The 18238-nt window shown below is 36.8% G+C and overlaps 1 protein-coding gene across 1 annotated transcript in view; it reads right to left on the bottom strand.

Moving 5' to 3' along the window:
• The window catches only part of RASSF6 (Ras association domain family member 6), a 61366-nt gene that overhangs the window by 6663 nt on the left and 36465 nt on the right, over positions 1 to 18238 (bottom strand). Inside the window, exons 3-8 of the mRNA XM_049886044.1 lie at positions 17470 to 17548; positions 12334 to 12476; positions 6790 to 6887; positions 3672 to 3856; positions 2483 to 2584; positions 2091 to 2142 (exon numbers count right to left, since the gene is read on the bottom strand). Coding sequence (XP_049742001.1) covers positions 2091 to 2142; positions 2483 to 2584; positions 3672 to 3856; positions 6790 to 6887; positions 12334 to 12476; positions 17470 to 17548 — 659 coding nt within the window. The remainder of the gene's footprint in view (positions 1 to 2090; positions 2143 to 2482; positions 2585 to 3671; positions 3857 to 6789; positions 6888 to 12333; positions 12477 to 17469; positions 17549 to 18238) is intronic.

Here is an 18238-nt window from a genome sequence, read left to right as displayed (position 1 = left end):
GGTTGAGAAGGGAGAGTGTTGGCAGGTCATGAGGTGGGTAACCAATGTCACAAAACAATGTGTGTACTAATTGTTCGATGAGAAGCCAGTTTCTTCTGTAAACCTTCATCTAAAGTACAATTAAAAAAAAAGAAAAACAATTTATTGACTAGCAACTATGTGCTAGACTCTCTTCTCTGGGCAGGGGACATAACAGAACAAAGCAGACTAAAATCCCCTCCCTCATGGACCTTACATTCTGAAGGTAGGAGACAGAAGACAAGGAAAGTAAGGAAGAAAGCATGTCATGTTAGTGATAAGAAAAATAAAGCAAGGGAGGGGTGTAGGAAGCATGTGTATGTGTGAATACGTTTGTGCAGGAAAGAAGTTTGCAGGTATTGATAGAATTGCCAGCAAGGCCTCATATTTGAACGAAGACGTGAAGGAGATGAGGAACCCCGAACCATGAGGCTATCTGGGGGAGTGTGCTCCATACAGAGGCACAAGTAAAAAGGCCCTAAGCTGGCACATGCCTGCTGATATAAATCTAAGTTATTCCATTTAATATCTGTATAATCATTTATTCAATCATTTCCCTATGAGGGGTAATTTTTTCTTTAGCTTTTTGTCATTATAAATTGTGCTATAATAAACAAGCTTTGCACCTAAATCTCTTGGTGCTGGTGCTTTTATTTTGCGGAATAGAGTTTCATGAATGGGATCACAGGGTGAAAGCATAGGTATACTGTAAATTTTAATAAGTATGGCTAGAATGATTTCCAAAAAACAAAGACAATCATATTATCATCAGTGTTACATGAAAATGCTTTTACCCTTATCCATGCCAGCCACAGGTAGACTTACTCTAAAACGTTTTGCCAAGCTAGTAAGCGCGAGGTAATGTTGCACTGTGGCTTGAACTTGAATGTTTCCGACTACCGGTGAGTTCAAAGTTTTCCCCAAAATATTTACTGGTTATATTAATTTTTTTTCTTTGAATTGCTTTTCATACTTTTTTTCTATTTTTATTTGATTGGTTGTCTCTTTGTTATCATTTTGCAAGAGCTCTTTGATATTGTAGGTATTAATCTTTTATCTGGTATACATTAAAAATATTCTTCCTAATTTACTGTTTATATCTTTTTCATTAAAAAATTTAAATTTTTATGCAGCCCAATATTTATACCTTTTATAGTATACCTTTTAGTTTTCTTGTCCTCAACAATATATATATTTTCCTCTTGAAAATTCCCTTAGAATTAAAAAAAGAAATGTATATGTATGTACTTGTATTTAAGCTTTCAGCTCTTAAGGCCTTTAATTTTACATGTGTTTGGAGGTAAAACTTTTATTTTCTTACAATGCTCTAGCATCAAAATTTATTATTTTATTCTTTTCAATTTCTGCCTTGAACATTCTGACACTTTAAGTATAGCCTGGGTTTTTTCTATGAAATTTTTTATTTTTGAGGTTTTCAAAAATGTGTTTCAACACTGCCTTAGGTTTTCTTTCATCTCTCTGCTACTTGTGAGTTCTTTTACCCCCGTCCACCAAACTCTGCATATGCCTCTCTACTGGGCAGGAGGTAACACACCATGTGTCAGATCCTGTGCTCAGAAAGAGGTCAAAACAAGGTCAAAAAGAAATGCCAGTCAGGATAGCTCCAGTAAAAGCCAGAGTGAGAAGGGAAAGCCAAAAAGAAAAATATACAGAGGTGAATAGCCATGAGAATCCTCAACATATCCCCAAGAGTTGTGATCCCCATTCAGACAATCCAATGTCTGACCTAGAAGCAAACATTTTGGTATTACAAAGTCTTTGAGGATATCCTATTCTTAGGTTGTCTTATTCTGAAATTCTGGAGTATAAATAATCTTCTAAAACACACATACGCATATGTGCACACACAAACACACTACCTCCCTCTCTCCCTCCTTTCCTTTTCCTTTTTCTTTCCCCCTTCTGTCCTCCCTCCCTCCCTCTCTCCTCCCTTCCTCCCTTCCTTCCACAGCATGAGGTACATTGGTCTTCTGCCTTCCCTATGGCCTGAAAACTACAACATATTGGAGTCATGTGAGAAGAGTGAGTTTTAAATTACCAAGCTTTCTTACCTCCCGTTGAAAAAATAATATAAAGAGCAAAGTCCTGGGGACTATTTTCAATCTGTTAAAAGAAAAAATATATAAACAAACAAGGCTTCTTTGTTGTCATATGATCTTATCTAAACTAACTAGATTCAATTTATGTATTTGCTTCTTAGCTTCCATTTTTCATTTTCAGACAATAAATCAGAGTTCTCTAATTCTCTGGGAATAATACTATTTTTTCTAGGCACAGTTACTAAAAGCAGCTATATATAAGAAAGAATCCTTCAGAACAGAACAGCCAATTAAGATGGACCTTATATGTTCTTAAGCCTTTTTCCAAAGAGTGTGTTTAGAAAAGTGTCTAAAGTTAAATTATATACAAGACATTTATAGTTAAGTTTAGTGATAAAGATTACCTTGAATTTTTGGAGAAGTTGCTTTATCACTTCCTCAGTTCTCATGTTACTGTTTATTCTGACTTTAGTTTCTGATTCATAGGCTGGAGTGAAAATTGATGTCTACAAAAAAAAGAAAAAGAATTGTCATGTAAGTCCTTAAAATTATATTAACTAATAATAGTCAATGTTTTGAACCTGGCCTTCTCATGTGCCATTCTTTGTCTTGTAGATACATCACTTCAATCTCTGTCTCCATCTTCACATGGCTCCCTTCTGTCTGTGTCTCCGTGTCCAAATTTTCCTCTTATAAGGACACCAACCACAGTTGATCAAGGCTTACCGTAACTAGTTACATCAGTAAAAAACTCTATTTCCCCAAATAAGATCACATTCACAGGTTTCATGTGGACATGAATTTTTCGGAGATACTACCCAGGGAGGCCTGGTGGCATAGTGGTTAAGAGCTACAGCTGCTAAACAAAAATGTTGTCAGTTTGAATCCATCAGCCATTCCTTGGAAACCGTGTAGGGCAGTTCTACTCTGCCCTATAGTGTTGCTGTGAGTTGGACTTGACGGCAATGGGTTTGGTTTTTGGTTTTTATTCAGCCCAGTACAGATGGGTTCACTCATCACGTTGGTTAACCACCTGGGTTCTGGAGTCAGACAAACCTGAGTTCAAGTTCAGAGTTGCCACTTAAAAGCAGTATATCTAAGACAAATTACTTAACCTCTGTGAACTTCAATTAATTCATTTTTAAAGTGGAGAAAACAATGGTATCTACTTCGAAAGGTTGTTTTAATGATTAATGAGATAATTAATTAAAAACCAACTTAAAACAGTTTAATATCTGGTACATAGGGAGTGCCCAATAATTGTTAGATATACTACTACTATTATTATTTGGGAGTCTTTGGGTGGCACAGTTAATGCACTCCCTCGGATGCTCACGGAGGGGTTGGTGGTTCAAGTCCACCCAGGGGAGCCTCAGAAAAAAGGCCTGGTGATCTACTTCAGAAAAATCAGCCACTGAAAACTCTATGGGGCACAGTTCTACTCTGATGCACATGGGTTCGCCATGAGTTGGAATCAACACAAGGCAACATATTATTGTTATTATTACTATTTTTAATTGTAAATTGAATTGAGTGGAATTCTTAGTTCGAGACAACACTATTTTAAACTGAATTTATGGAAATGTAACTCACCTCATAGTTATAGACGTGTCCGTTAATAGAGGCCCTATGGTTCTGTCTGTCTTTTCTGTCCATTGGTGGAGGCCTTATCCTTTTTCTTACAAGGGTTGCTTCACTCATGGTTCTGTAGAGCAGTGGGGATTCCAGCTCTTCAACTGCGTGAGGCTTCAGGGTGCTGCTGTGATAAGATAAATAATCTGGGAAGAATAAAGATTATAAGCCCATGTCATTTAGCTCTCCACCTCTTCACATCCTGGGTGTATTTGTATATGTTTGCATTAATTTTAGCAATATTGTTCTTTCCTGGCTGTTTAAAAGCATTATAGTCCACTGCTTAGGTACATATTTGTATATTAAATGATGTCTGTGGCTATTCCTGGTAAATTCTTGCAATGAATTTTGTATCAAAGGAAATTATCATATGACTGGAGTTGGAGTTACTTTCAGTTTTTTTTTTTTTGGTGGGTTGGTGCATTATATGGAAATTCAGGATGTTATAGCTGGGAGATTTCTTTAAAGTGTTAAAAAGCAAAGGTGTCACTTTAAGGACTAAGGTGCACCTGACCCAAGCCATGGTGTTTTCAGTGTCCTCATACGCATGTGAAAGCTGAACAATGAATAAGGAAGACCAAAAAAGAATTGAATTATGGTGTTGGTAAAGAATATTGAATGTACCATGGACTGCCAGAAGAACCAACAAATCTGTTTTGGAAGAAGTATAGCCAGAATGTTCATTAGAACTGAGGATGGCGAGACTTCATCTCACATACTTTGGACATGTTATCAGGAAGGATCAGTTCCTAGAGAAGGACATCATGCTTGGCAGCAGGTCAGAGAAAAAGAAGAAGGTCTTCAAGGAGATGGATTGACACAGTGGCTGCAACAATGGACTCAAACCTAACAACGATTGTGAGGGCAGTGCAACACTGGGCAATGTTTTGTTCTATTGTACATAGGGTCGCTCTAAGTCAGAACTGACTCAAAGGCACCTAACAACAACATAGCTAGAAGAAACTTAATAACCAATTCTGAGCCCATAATTAAAGTACAATGAGCTAAAGTGACTTTACTATGGACATAGTACTCATAAATGATAGATTTAGGTCTGGATCCCCATTTTTCTTTGACTCAAAGTTCACTGGATCTTTCCTAAAAAGGTGGACATTGGGCTGTATTTCCCTATAAAATTGTGAAAGATCTTTGAGAAGGTAGCTATGTTCTATAGGGAAACTTGAAGGACTTTCCCAACTTTTATAAAAGCAAATGGAAAATGATACTTTGTATTAGTGTCTAATAGTAACATATTACAGAGGTGATTCACACAAATTTTTTCCAGAACATGCAAGAAATATGATATAAACAACTTTTTTTCCTAATTGTCCACTATTTCATTGTTCTTTTTCATTTGCCCATGTATACCCAACAATGATCTATAGTTGACTAGTCTTAATTAGGTTATTGAGTTAGTCCAATTTCTCTAGAAAATTTTGGAATGTAAGATTGTAGTGTAGCATTGGACTTACCTATCTATTAGGTGGGCAGAGGGTGTTTAAATGGAACTGGGCTGAGCTATAATATATTCTAAGCTGAAGAGGCAGATGATTTCAAATCTGTTTTCTGTTCCTTTGCCTACTTGTAGTTAGCATCTTTGCTAATTTCTTCAACTAAGCATGTTAGTATCTAAGAACAGGACCATCTGTTGGCATTTTTGTTCTGTTTCACTTTGGGCTCTTAAATAAGTATCTATTATTATGATTAGAGTATCATCTAATTTTTTTTTTATCATCAAATAGATATGAGATCCTTCATTTTTCTCTGACACTGGTGATTATCTGATTTTGATGTGTTAGAATAGAAGTAGATTTTTATGGTGTCTTTGATGCCAAGATATTGGGTCTCCCTGGAATTCAAAGGGCTAGTTGGAAGGGGCTGTATATAACATGATTCCAAGAACCCACAAGTTAAGATAAGGAACCCCTAGAGGAAGAGGATGTTTGTTATAGGATGTGGTTTGCTATGGAGAAAGCAGAGGAGCCCAAACTGTGAAGGACTTGGAAAAAAATAATAACTAAAATTTGGAAGTTGTTGGTAAGCTCTTGAAGATAATTCTAGCATATTATCCTGTTTAGTCTGAATCTGGCTTGGTTATATCACCATCGCTGGAAAATAAACCCCACCCCTAGCCTCAGTCATCAGTTCATCCTTAGATCTTGAAATAACTCTACATGTAATGGAGAATTACATATAAAATACAAAGTCTCATGCCTGATACACAGCAGAGTCTCATTAAATGACACCTATCAATATCATTATTATTATCAATGTATCTTAATCATTATTATGATGACTAATGTTAATTTGAAGCCCTGGTTGCTCAGTGGCTAAGAGCTCAGCTGTTAACCCAAAAGATAGGCAGTTTGAATCCACCAGCTGCTCCTTGGAAACCCTATGGGGAACTTCTACTCTGTCCTGTAGGGCCGCTGTGAGTCAGAATCAGCTTTATGGCAACAGGTTTTTGTTTTTTTTTTTATTGTTATATTTCACATGAATTAGCAGTTTTCATTGGTTTGGCAAGCTTGATATTAGCCCACTTGATGTTCAAGCAAATTTATTTTTATCTTTTTAAAATAAATGTTTCAAATGACTCCATGAAATATAAATAGTGACTCCAGCATATCTGCCTCTTTGAAAGGGACAATGTTATGTAAATACTCATTAGTTAGATAAAATATTCAGTTCCTAAAAAAATGTAGGATTAGGTCCGAGGTGATTGGTCTAACATAAAAAGCTACTGAGTATAATAAATAACCTTAATACTTGTAGAAAATATTGAACAATTTTATGTACACACACTTTATTCAAACCATTACCTCTCCTAACCTAATACATATAAATGATGAGCTGTAATTTTTAAAAGTCATCATTTATGTAGCAAAGTCAGGTTCTTAAATATCATATGAGCACTGCAGTGACTTAGATTAGTATGCTGTAAGAGACTTTAAATGTATATACATAAAACAATAGTTCACTGAAGAGTGGCATATAAACTTAAATTTCAGAACATTTAAAGTTTTGTTTTATATTGGTTAAAAAGAAAAAAAAAAACCTGCCCTACTAATAAGATACTGACCTTCCTCAGGGTCCTTCACTACAGTCACAGGATTCTGGGTCCTGTCCAGCTCACTAATACGATAAAGATCATCAAATTCTCCCCAGCGTGTCATTCCCCTGAAAAGTGAAAAGTCATGTAAGTGACATCAGTTCCATTTGTAGTGAGGTCTATGATGGTTTTCAGGTTTACCATAATAATAGGAGTAATAATAATAGTATTTCTTGGGTCTCTGTAGTTAGGCATTTTATACAAAGCTAATAACAATTTTGTGATATTATTAAAATTGTATTTATACCAGAGGGGTCACCATGTGTTTTAAATATTTCCTATGCTTTTTTTTTATGCTTTTATTGAGTATGTCTTGACATCTTACTGCAAAAATTCAGTTACACACTGAAACACAAGGTTATATAGATCGTATAAAACTTATGTGCAAATGGAATTAGTAGAAACCAACATAATCCATTTTTGTAAAAGTATCTCACAATGTTCTTAGAGAGTTTAGGTATAAAAGTGTAGATTCTCCAAACATGTATTGAGTATCTATTGTATTCGAAGCATAGTTTAGGTAGGATCCCATCGACCCATTACCGTCAAGTCGATTCTGACTCACAGAGACCCTATAGGACAGAATAGAACTGCCCCATACGATTTCCAAGGAGTAGCTGGTGGATTCAAATTGCCGACATTTTGGTTAGCAGCCTAACACTTAACCACTGCACTACCAGGGCTTTGTTTGTTTAGGTAGAGTAGATCTAAAATGGTAAGATGCTGTGCCTCTCTTTAAGGCTCTTGATTGCTGTGAATAATGCAATTTACAGAGGAGACAAATATATGAGAAACTGTTGGAAAATTATGATTCCAGACAGGATACTAGCAATTAGCAATGCATTCTAGTGCCCAGAAAAATAAAACTGGGCAACTGCTTATTTTTTACAGTGGGGCAAACACTTATTTTATTTACTGGCCATACAAAAGTTACTTTTCTTCTCCATGCCTCCGTGTCCTCATCTGTAAAATGGGGATGATAATTGTACAGAGTAGGACAGAGTTGTGAGGGTTAAATGAATTAATTTGTGTTAAAATCCTTAAAACAGTGCCCAGTCCATAGCAATCACTCAACATATGTTTAAAATTATCATGACCATCCTCATCCTCATCTTCATCCTCCTCATCATAATCACCATCATCTAGAGCTGCTTCACGATGGATCAGGAACCATTAGGAAGCCAAGGCATTCATGGATCCTTGTTTTTTTTGTAGGTAGACACTGTCATTTATGGAATCAATCTTTATTGTCCTACTAAGGATCTTTTCTACAATAGCTGTTGCCCTTATGACCAAAAAATACTTGTTAATACTAACAGGGGTGAATATGAATAAACATGATCCTTTCTTTCCTTGACCTTTGACTTCTTTTGAAGTCTTTTTTTTTTTTTTTACAACTAGTGTATCATTTGAGCCACACAATAACCTTATGAGGTAGATAAGGAAATCCTATTATATTTGCTAACTAATTTTCTTTCCAGCAATCTCTACTATCCCGGATATAGCCAGTCAAAACAAATGTCATAAATGTCATACAGGTAGTGAATCTAATGCAAAGAAGAGCTATTCAGATTCTGACTCAGAATCTAGTTACTCTTATAGTAAATACAATTATTCATTTTCTCCAGTCTTTAGATGATTAATAAACAAAAGGGGACAGATAAGATTATCAAGGGAGGGTTGCCAGTGGAAGAGAGGGAATACCAATGAAAAGAAGAAAGTAAAAAGGCAAAGCAAATTCTTGATGATCCTGGAAGACTTCACGCCTGTCCTCCCCACAAATAAAGGGCAAACATGGCTCAATATATGCGGTGCTGGGTCCCCTTTCCTCCTTGCCACCCACAGCAGAAAACACCAGTTTCCAGGCCTGGTTTTGTCAGAGTTTTCAAAAGAAAACGGGTTAGAACTTTATGTGATATCAGATAGTTTAACTGGCCCAAACAGGGCTATTTGCATTGCTTTGACACTTCAGGATTTATATTATTTGCAAATTTAAATGGTGGGGAAGTCTTCTAATGAGTTGAAAAATATAAAGTAGGTAGAAAATTTGACTGACGAAGAGAATGTAGTCATTTGCCTGCCTGTATTGTAAGAAAGAAAGAAAAAAAACCACACTACTAATGTTATTTAACTGTACACCTGTCCAGTTTCTGCTCTTTATGTCATTATGCCATGACTTGTCTGAAGTATGTCAAAGCTGACTTTGAAAAGACATTAAAAACAGAAATGAAAAATGGTGCAAGCAAACATAACCTCAATGAAGTTTTTTTTTTTAATGAATTTTTTTTCCAAAAGAAAACACTTGGACCAGATATGAGAGATCAAAGTACTTTCCATAGAATAATTTCAATAAAGCATCACAGGTGGTCACAGCTCAAACAAACTTATTTTTAAGCTTCTACCACTCCCATTAAGCTGACACTTCTGAGCGTGACTCATTTCAAACATAATTGAAAGAAGCTAGCAAGACAAGACTGATAATTCTCTGAAATGGTAAACTAACAGCCTTTCCTACAGCTGAGTATACAGCTTCCACTACTTTTATTCTACCTGCTGGAGATATAAAATCTGTGATCCTGTGAGAAGATGAGTGGAAGTTCTGGCCACAGAAACCCAGTATGGGAAAGGGAACTTGGGACAAGTCATATAGAGTGAGGGAATAGTCAGTTTCTCTACATGATTGAATTTGAAGCTCAGAATTTAAATGAAAGTCACCTTAAGGGCGGCAGCCAGAGTGAGGGTGCCTAGGACTGGGTGAAAACAAAGAATAGTCCCTAGGATTGGACTAAAACAAAGAATAGCTCCTTAGGTGGCTGCGCACCCCATTAGAGAATAAGAGGCCAGGGAAAACCCAGTCCAAATTATGAGCTGGCTGCATTTGGTATACTTGGCTAATTAAGCAGAACTAAATCTAATCTTACTCTTGTGTATATGTGTGTGAGTTTGTGTGTATGTGAGGAATGAAGTTTTGTTCTACCAATTCTAACCCTCCAGAAATATCTGATCCATGTCAAGTATGCACTCAAATGTTCCCAGTAAGTCTTATTACTATAGTAAAGGGCAAACTGATGTTCTCTAGGTAGCTCTTTCTCAACTTAAAACAAAAGGATCTAATTCCTATTTGCCGCACAGCAATGGTCTGGTAAATACTGAAAAATGCAAATGGATTCTATCCAAGTCAAACCAAACCAGTTGCCATCAAGTTAACTCTGACCCATGGTGACCCCATGTGTACCAGAATAGAACCGTACTCCATAAGGTTTTCAATGGCTGATTTTTCAGAAGCAAATCACCAGATGAGTCTTCTAAAGTGCCTCTGGGTAGACTTGAGCCTCCAACCTTTTGGTTAGCAGTTAAGCACGTTAATGTTTGCATCATTCAGGGGCTGGCAATGCAGAAGGTTCTTTATGATGATATTATTTTACAATATGACATAGTATATAGAGAGGCATCTATATTATCTTGTTCACCTGGACTTTTGAAATGCCTCCATAATATCAGAATTTCTAGGGACAAGTCTTTTGAATTTGAGAAATTAAAAAATAACTTGGGAGAGCCATTCAAAATAATGATGGCTTAATGTGCTAATAACAGCACCCTACTTCACCTACTTGGTGTCTTTCTTTACTTATCAAGTTTTCAGAAGTCAAATAATTAAAATGCATCAGAGGGAACTTGATGCTCAGAGAATGTTTCAATGAGTTCTTAGGTCATATAAAGAATGGTGGCTAATTTTGTGAGCTCATATTCTATACAGTGTTCTAAAAGCAGAGCCCACAGGTAATTTTTTCCTTTTAAATGATGCCCCCTAGTCATTTAGAATCATCAGCCCCTTTCTGAGGTGAGGGGTACAGGGCATCATCAGACTGCCTAAGACCCTGGTCTCCCTTCTGCTCTTCCACAAGCAACTGACTCCATGCACAAAGGCAATCCTTAACTTTCATAGGGGGCTAGTCAGAAGTGGTAGATCAAGAGACAGAGTTCTCACACCAAAAAAAGAGGTAATTTAGCCACAGGCCTCTGACAGCTCCACTTGTTATTAATTTTGAGTCCCTTCGTTGTGCCAGGTATACTGGACACAAAGATGCATAAGGCATGCCCCCTACCATCAAGAAGATCACTGTCTAGTGGGGAAAAAGAATTGCATAACTGTACAATTAATTGCACGCTCTGGAAGTGATATATAAAAGTTTTCACGTACCTAGTACAAACTGAGGGGTTCAAAAAAGCCCTTCTGGAGATATTACCTGACCCAAGTTAAACCAGCATGGAGAAGTAGGTAGACTTCCAGGCAAAGAGTCATGAAGGTAAGGAACTGCATGACATGTGCCAGGAACTACAAAATTTTTGGTATTACTGGAGCATAATATTTGAGAAACATTATGATTTGCCAAGGTACAAATCATGGTGTTTTCTCTAAAGGAAAAGCAAGACTTATCTCAAGGTGGTATCTGGTCTCCCTTGGTTGTGGCCAAAGATTAAACTGGGAAATTGTCCTGTAGTTCTCTCTCCAGCCTCTCCTGTGCTACTCAAACCCATGTCATCATGAATAGGCAAATGGATGGTATGAGGGAAAAGGTTGCTATGAGTTGGAAAGTCAAGGATTAAAAAAGGGGAGGAGAAAGGAAGGAAACAAGGAAGAAAGGAAGAAAAAAACCGTTATAAGGATGTGTTTTACTAGAAATATTTATTAATTTTCCTGAAAATTATAAGAGTAATAAAAAAATCAGCTTGACTTGCATATGCAAAGTACAGTTGTGTAAAGCCACATAGGGAAGTGTTTTGTGCATTTATTTAACTTCAAATGCACCTTATAGTGCCCTGTTGAACAGGACCAGGACAATCAGGTGGAGCATAATTAAGTGTCCCTTCTAGAACGTGAAGTCCCTGAGTGGTGCAAATGGTTAGTGTGCTCAGCTGCTAACCAAAATGTTGGAAGTTCAAGTCCACACAGAGGCACCATAGAAGAAAGACCTGATGATCTACCCGAAAAAATCAGCCGCTGGAAATCCTACAGAGCATAGCTGTACTCTGACACATGGGTCACCTGAGTCGGAGATGACTCAACGACAACTGATCTTGGTTTTCTAGAAAGCAAGGCGAGCCCTTTTTTCCAAGGATAGGAGAAATTTAAAATTTATTCCCTTTTGTGGCGATCAGGACAGGGCTAATCAAATCTTACCATTACCTTTTGCCTTTTTAACGAAGAAATCGAAGTCTTCCAGAAGAGAAGCAACACAACCAAGAGGTTTCAAGCACAAGCTTTGAAGCCCAGAGACCAGAGGTCCAGTTCTACTCTTGCTACATGAGAGTTGGATATCTTGAACAAATTACTTAACCTCTCAGAGCCCTGGTCTCTGAACACCTACATCACAGAGTCGCTGGAGGATTAAATGAGATTGTGTAGAAAGAACTGAGTACTGTGTATAAAGAGCTCTCATCTTTAAGAGTACATAAAAAAACTAGGTATTAAGATCATCTTCAAAGGAATTAAAAATCTGAGAGATGGCTTACCCTTTTCGGGAAAACATGTCTGGTGACTTTATTGTAGTAAAAGAAGGGATTTGCTTCTCATCTTGTATTTTCAGCTGTATAGGCCGTTTTACTCCCCAAAAAATGTCTAGCATTCCTTCAACAATTAGTTGGCCATCTTCAGTCTAGGGGAGAAACCAATAACCCCAATTACTGTTTCTGTATTATTTATAGAAAGTAAATGTTTTAAGTGAAGATGTAAAAATTAAATCTATAAGCATTCTTGATAGATTAAAAAAAATTCCCAGAAGGAACTGTTTGGTTTCTAAATTTATCAATAAAATAATTCTATTTTACTGGAACATTCTTTTATTTTTGAAAACAGCCATCACCAGCAAAGTAAGTCATAATGGTAATGAAATGTCCACCAGGGGGCATAGTATGCTAAATTGCTTTTTGAATCCAACTAAACAGACATTTAATTCTCTAATTCTGTTTAAGTTAAAATTGTACGAGATTCGAAAACTGTATACAACTAGGAATAAGAAGAAGCTATTGAGAGACTTAGTGGCTGTTTCCTCATTTGTTCTGAACAGGAAAAATTAACTCTGTTATGCAGAACAAATAATGTATATGAAAACACAGTGTAAAATGCAAATGTTATAGAGATGTGGTATTTTTCAAAAAATCAATAGAATTTGAAGAATTTCTTTTAAATTATAAATACTGTAACAAAAGCAGGAAAAGCAATACAAAGAAAGAAAAATTAACAAACATGGATTGAACACTTACACTTTGGAGAAAAAAAATATTAAGACTAAGACATATCCCCATGGAAATTATTTTCTAGTCAGTTTTTCACTTCTAATTGTAAACATTTTACTGTTATTAAAGTAATATGTTATCATTATAGAACATTTGGAAAATGTAGAAATAAAGAGCCATATCCCAACCATCTAAACCAAACTACTGTTATTATGAAAAATTAATCATTAAAAAGTTAATCATTAAACAACATAAATACGATTCAATTTTTATTTAAAAGCATAATGATGAAAGCTTCAGGCTCTGAAATCAGACAGACCTGTGTTCAAACCCTGACTCTGCCACTTCCTAGCTGTGTTACAAATTCCCAAATGGCTTTAAGCCTGAACTTCCTCTTCTGAAAAACGAACATTATAATGGCTCCTAATTCTTTCGGTTTGGTATTCAATAAATGCTCAATAAATGTTATTGATTATTATTTCTCTGGCTGATAAGTCTACCTTGAAGTAACTCCTAAAACAAAGTTTTGATTTTTCCCACTTTTCAGCTTGCATCTCATGTTACCGAGAGGTCAGGTTAGTAGTTGGGAGTTTCCAGCAACCAAATATAATTTGTTCTTTGAACTGGCAGTGCAGGACGCAGATCCTGAGATTTAGTTATTGATGTTTAGCATCTTTTCTTTGCATAATGAGACGTGAGTTAATCCTTTACATCAAAAACTCGCAGAATTAACTGCTCTTCTGAGGTTATCTAATATTCCAATTATTTACAGACTACATGTTTTCTCATTAGTGAATGTCAGAATATTTTCTAAAATCAGAGAACATCTCCTTAGAGAGCAACTAAATAAATTTCCCCTGGAGGCTTATTTATATGGCACAGTGGTTAAAGTGCTCATCTGCTAACAAAAAGATCAGCGGTTTGAACCCACCAGCTGCTCCACAGGAGAAAGATGTGTCAGTCTGCTTCCGTAAAGATTTATAACCTTGGAAACCCTATGGGGCAGTTCTACTCTGTCCTAGAGGGTCTCTATGAGTTGGAATCTACTTGGCCGCCGTGAAAATCTCTTTGTCTCAACTCTTGGATCTCTTTTTTTCTGGATCTTTGCTAATATCCTAGATGATCTCAACCAGTCTTAAAACCAGTTGCTGTAGAGTTGACTCCAACTCATCAAGACCCTATGAGTGTCAGAGTAGAGTTTTCCATAACTGAATTTTGGAAGTAGATCACCAGGCTTTTCTTTCAATGTGCTTCTGGGTGGACTTGAACCTCCAATGTTTTGGTTAGCAGCTCAGGACATTAATCTTTTCTACCACCCAAGGATTCCCAGCCAATCTTAGAGCTTTAAATAACAATCTCCAAACTAACAGCTCCCAACATTTTATCTCCAGCCCATACTTTCCCCCTAAATTCCAGCTATTGAACTGCCTAGTCGACAGCAAACTTAATAGGTTCCTAATTGAACACTAAGTCATTCTCACATAAATTTTTTCCTCTCCCAGTCTTTCCCGCCTTGGCAAATAGCACCCTCATCCTTCCAGTTGCTCAGGCTGAGAATTTTAGAGCTGCCCTTAATCTTTCCTTCATATCTAACATCCAATTCATCACCAAGTCCTGTAGCGGTCTTTCTTCAAAATATATCTATAATCTGGCCATATCTCACCACGTCCACCACCACAATTTTGGTCCAAACTGATGCCGTTGTTTGTCTGGATTATTGCAATGGTCTTCTCACTTGTCTACCTCATCCTTCCTTTGCCCTTGTATATATTCCCAGTAAAAAATGTAAGATAGACTATGTCCTTTTCTTCTCAAAACCCTCCAAGGGCTCCCCATCTCATACCAAGTACAAGCCAAAATCTTTACAATGACGTTCATGACCCTACACAATCCGGCCCCTCCCCTTCTCACTTATCTCTCTGCCTGCACCATCTACTACCTTCTCATTTTCATTTGGCTCCTGCCACACTGTCCTGCTGTGCCTGAGCACCCTGGCCAGGCTCAGGACCTTTACTCAGGCTGCCACCTCTGCCTGGGATGCTTGTCCCACAGACTTCTGCATGGTTTGCTCCTTCACAACTTTCAGAGACTTTGCTCAAATGTCCCTCTTCCACCACGCCACCCCAATTCCTGAGCCGTCTTCCCTGCTTTTCTCCACAGCCCTTATAACTGACACTACGTATTTGATTCTCGTCTATTTACTAGAATGTAAGTAGTATAAAGGCAGGGTATTTTGTCTAGTTTCTTCATTGCTATCTCTTAAGCTTTTAGAATGGTGTCTGGTACGAGGTAGATAGTCAATAAATATTTGTTTAATCCATCAATCAATCAGAGACGAGGAAAGCTGCATATCATCCTCCATGGACTGCCTCTTTAACAGTGTTCATCACTGTAACTACGTCATCCATACGTCTGCAGAGTTTGAAAATGCTGGATTCTAACTTTTCTGAGCAGCAAGCAAACATTGAAAGATTTAGCATTCTGATAGCCTCACTGTGCATTTCACTTCATGCAATTTGTTAATTATATAAAACATGAATCTGTGTATTATAATAATTAATAGACACCAGCATTGTAAATTGAACACTGATTTATACAATTGGAAAGATGATGCCTCAATTTAAGTATCACAATCATATCAAAAATAAAAAAATTTCCTACAGAAAACAAACTTCTTAACATCATGAATTGTGTGGAAACTATCAAAATAAAATATGAATTGCCATTTTCCTAAATTTTGATCTTTTGCCATGTAGGGTTTTCAAACTGCTGGCCTTTTGGTTAGCAGCTTGAGCTCTTAACCACTGCATCATCAGGGCTCCTTCCTAAGTCTAAGATCTTTACGATTACATATATTAAAGTTCTAAGATACAGAATGATGTCGAAATAACTTAATATTAGGCCTGTTTCTTTAAAAAAAAAAAAAAGGAATTAGTTATATTCTCCTCCTATATATCATTACATTTAGGAAGGTAACTGAAATATCCAATTGAATTAAATCTTCTAAGTGCACTAATAAAAGCCAGGGTGTCCTTGGGTGGTACAAACGGTTAACATGCTTGTCTGCTAACTAAAAGGCTGGAGGTTTGAGTCTACCCAGAAGCACCTTGAAAGAAAGGCCTGGCAATTTACTTGTAAGCAATCACCGATTGAAAACCCAGTGGAGCACAGATATACTCTGACACATGTGGTTGCCATTAGTGAGAGTCAACTGGCCAGCAACTGGTGGTACTAGAATAAAGGCCGGAGGACTTTGTAAACTGCCTCTGTCCCAACTGAGATTCAAGCCAAGTCATGGTTGCCTGAATTCAGTGGTATGCCAGCAAGTCTGAAGATTTAAATCAGGGGTTGAAGATTTTAATGTTCCTTGGGTTCAGGAAAATTATGTGCCAGTATAAAGTCAGCTCCATTAAATATAAAACTAAATGAAGAATCTTGTGGAGAATGAGGTGTTCAAATTTAAAAAAAAAAAACAAGAAATAAAGCACACATACACACAAAACCCTATGTTGGCAATAATAACAAAAAAAATAAGAACACTGAGTGAAATAAGTCAATCACAAAAGGACAATTGTATGAGACGGCTATTATAAAAACTCAGGAAAAGGCTTACATGTAGGAAGAAACAATCATTGATGGTTATGAGGGAGTGGAAGATTGGGGAGGGGAAATCATTAACAAGATAGTAGGTAAGTATTAACTCTGGTGATGGGAAAGACAGAGAACAATATAAAGTTTCACCTAAAGCACAAAAAAGAAAAAAGAAGAAAAGAAAAGAAAAAAATCTAAAGCCAGTTTAACCACTAGACTGCTGTTACACCCCTAAACGCTTTCTAGCTTCAGAACATACCTGAATTGTTTCTTTAAAAGTTTTGAATTTGTTATTATTATGACATAGTACACATTCATTGGAACCTAAGTCATCATTTTAACAATGGAATGGAAACCCACGTTACAGATATGTCGTGGTTTATCTGAATGCTCTTCCGTTGGTGTAAACTTAAAATATCTTCATATTTTCTCCATTGCAAATGAGGTCACGATGAACATCCTTCTACATATATCCTGGTGCATTTTAAAGAAAATATCTAGGATAGATTTCTAATGGAGTTGCTGTTCATAAGTTATTCATACTCTGTTTTCAAAATAGAAAGCAAATATGCCACAAAAAATATTTACAAATGCTTCCTTCTTCCAAAAAATGCTTAGAAAGTCACAGATGTTCCAAGACTGTGATTTTGTGATACAGTCTAAAAACAAAAATAATAATCAAGTTATAGGCCCTCTGTTTCTCTCAGGCCATTTGTGCCATCCGATTATGGACTTTCCTTCATCCTGACTCCCCTTCACATTTACAGCATTTTTTTTTATTTTTCTGTGACTCGAACTATGGCATTTCTTTGATGTGCTTACCTGTGCACATAAAATATGTAGATTTTTCTGGTTCCCATAAAAAATGTTATAGGTCTTCAATAAGGAATCAAGTTGTTCTCTAAAAAAAAAATGAATTCAATTACAGTCTTAGGCTTTTTAATGGTAAAAGGCAGTAATAATATTTATAGTTCATAAAGATGTGAGACAGAAATGGAATTTTTACTGTTCTGTCATTTTACCTTCATGTGGGTCATTGACAACTGAAGTATTCTTGGAAGATCACTAATAAGGAAATAAATAACCAAAGAAGGGAAAGAGACTGAAGGCAAACATGTTGAGGAAGGTATTATGTGGCAAGCGGCAGCTATGAACCCAAAATTTGGTTTCATGTTCCTTTTTTTCATCCAACATTTAACCAACCTAAATTAAGCACTTTTTATATACCCAACAATCTGCTTCCCTCTGGGAATGCAACAATGGTTAAGGAATGGTCCCTGCTCTTGAGGACCTCACTCCTTGTGGTAGGTGGACTCTGGAGTGGGGAACTTTGGTACCCGCCTTGCTTCCCCGCTTCCTTCTGTGATGCCACAGCTTGAGATACTTATCTTACCTCACAGCCCCAAATACAAGCCTGTGGAAAACAGGTGCTTTCCTGTTCTTGAACTGAGTAGTTGGAATATTGCTGCATGTTAAACTTAACTCATGTGGAAGAGACATAATTTACAGGTAGCAGTTCTCTTAGCTGAGCAATTGGGTTGGTCATCTAGAGTTTATCTACTTCTCTGGGAATACATTTCATCCATTTCTG

This window comes from Elephas maximus, chromosome 5, assembly GCF_024166365.1.
Source record: "Elephas maximus indicus isolate mEleMax1 chromosome 5, mEleMax1 primary haplotype, whole genome shotgun sequence".
Taxonomy (NCBI): Eukaryota; Metazoa; Chordata; class Mammalia; order Proboscidea; family Elephantidae; genus Elephas; species Elephas maximus.
The sequence above is the reverse complement of the archived record's forward strand: the minus strand, read 5'-3'. Positions and strand labels throughout refer to the sequence as shown.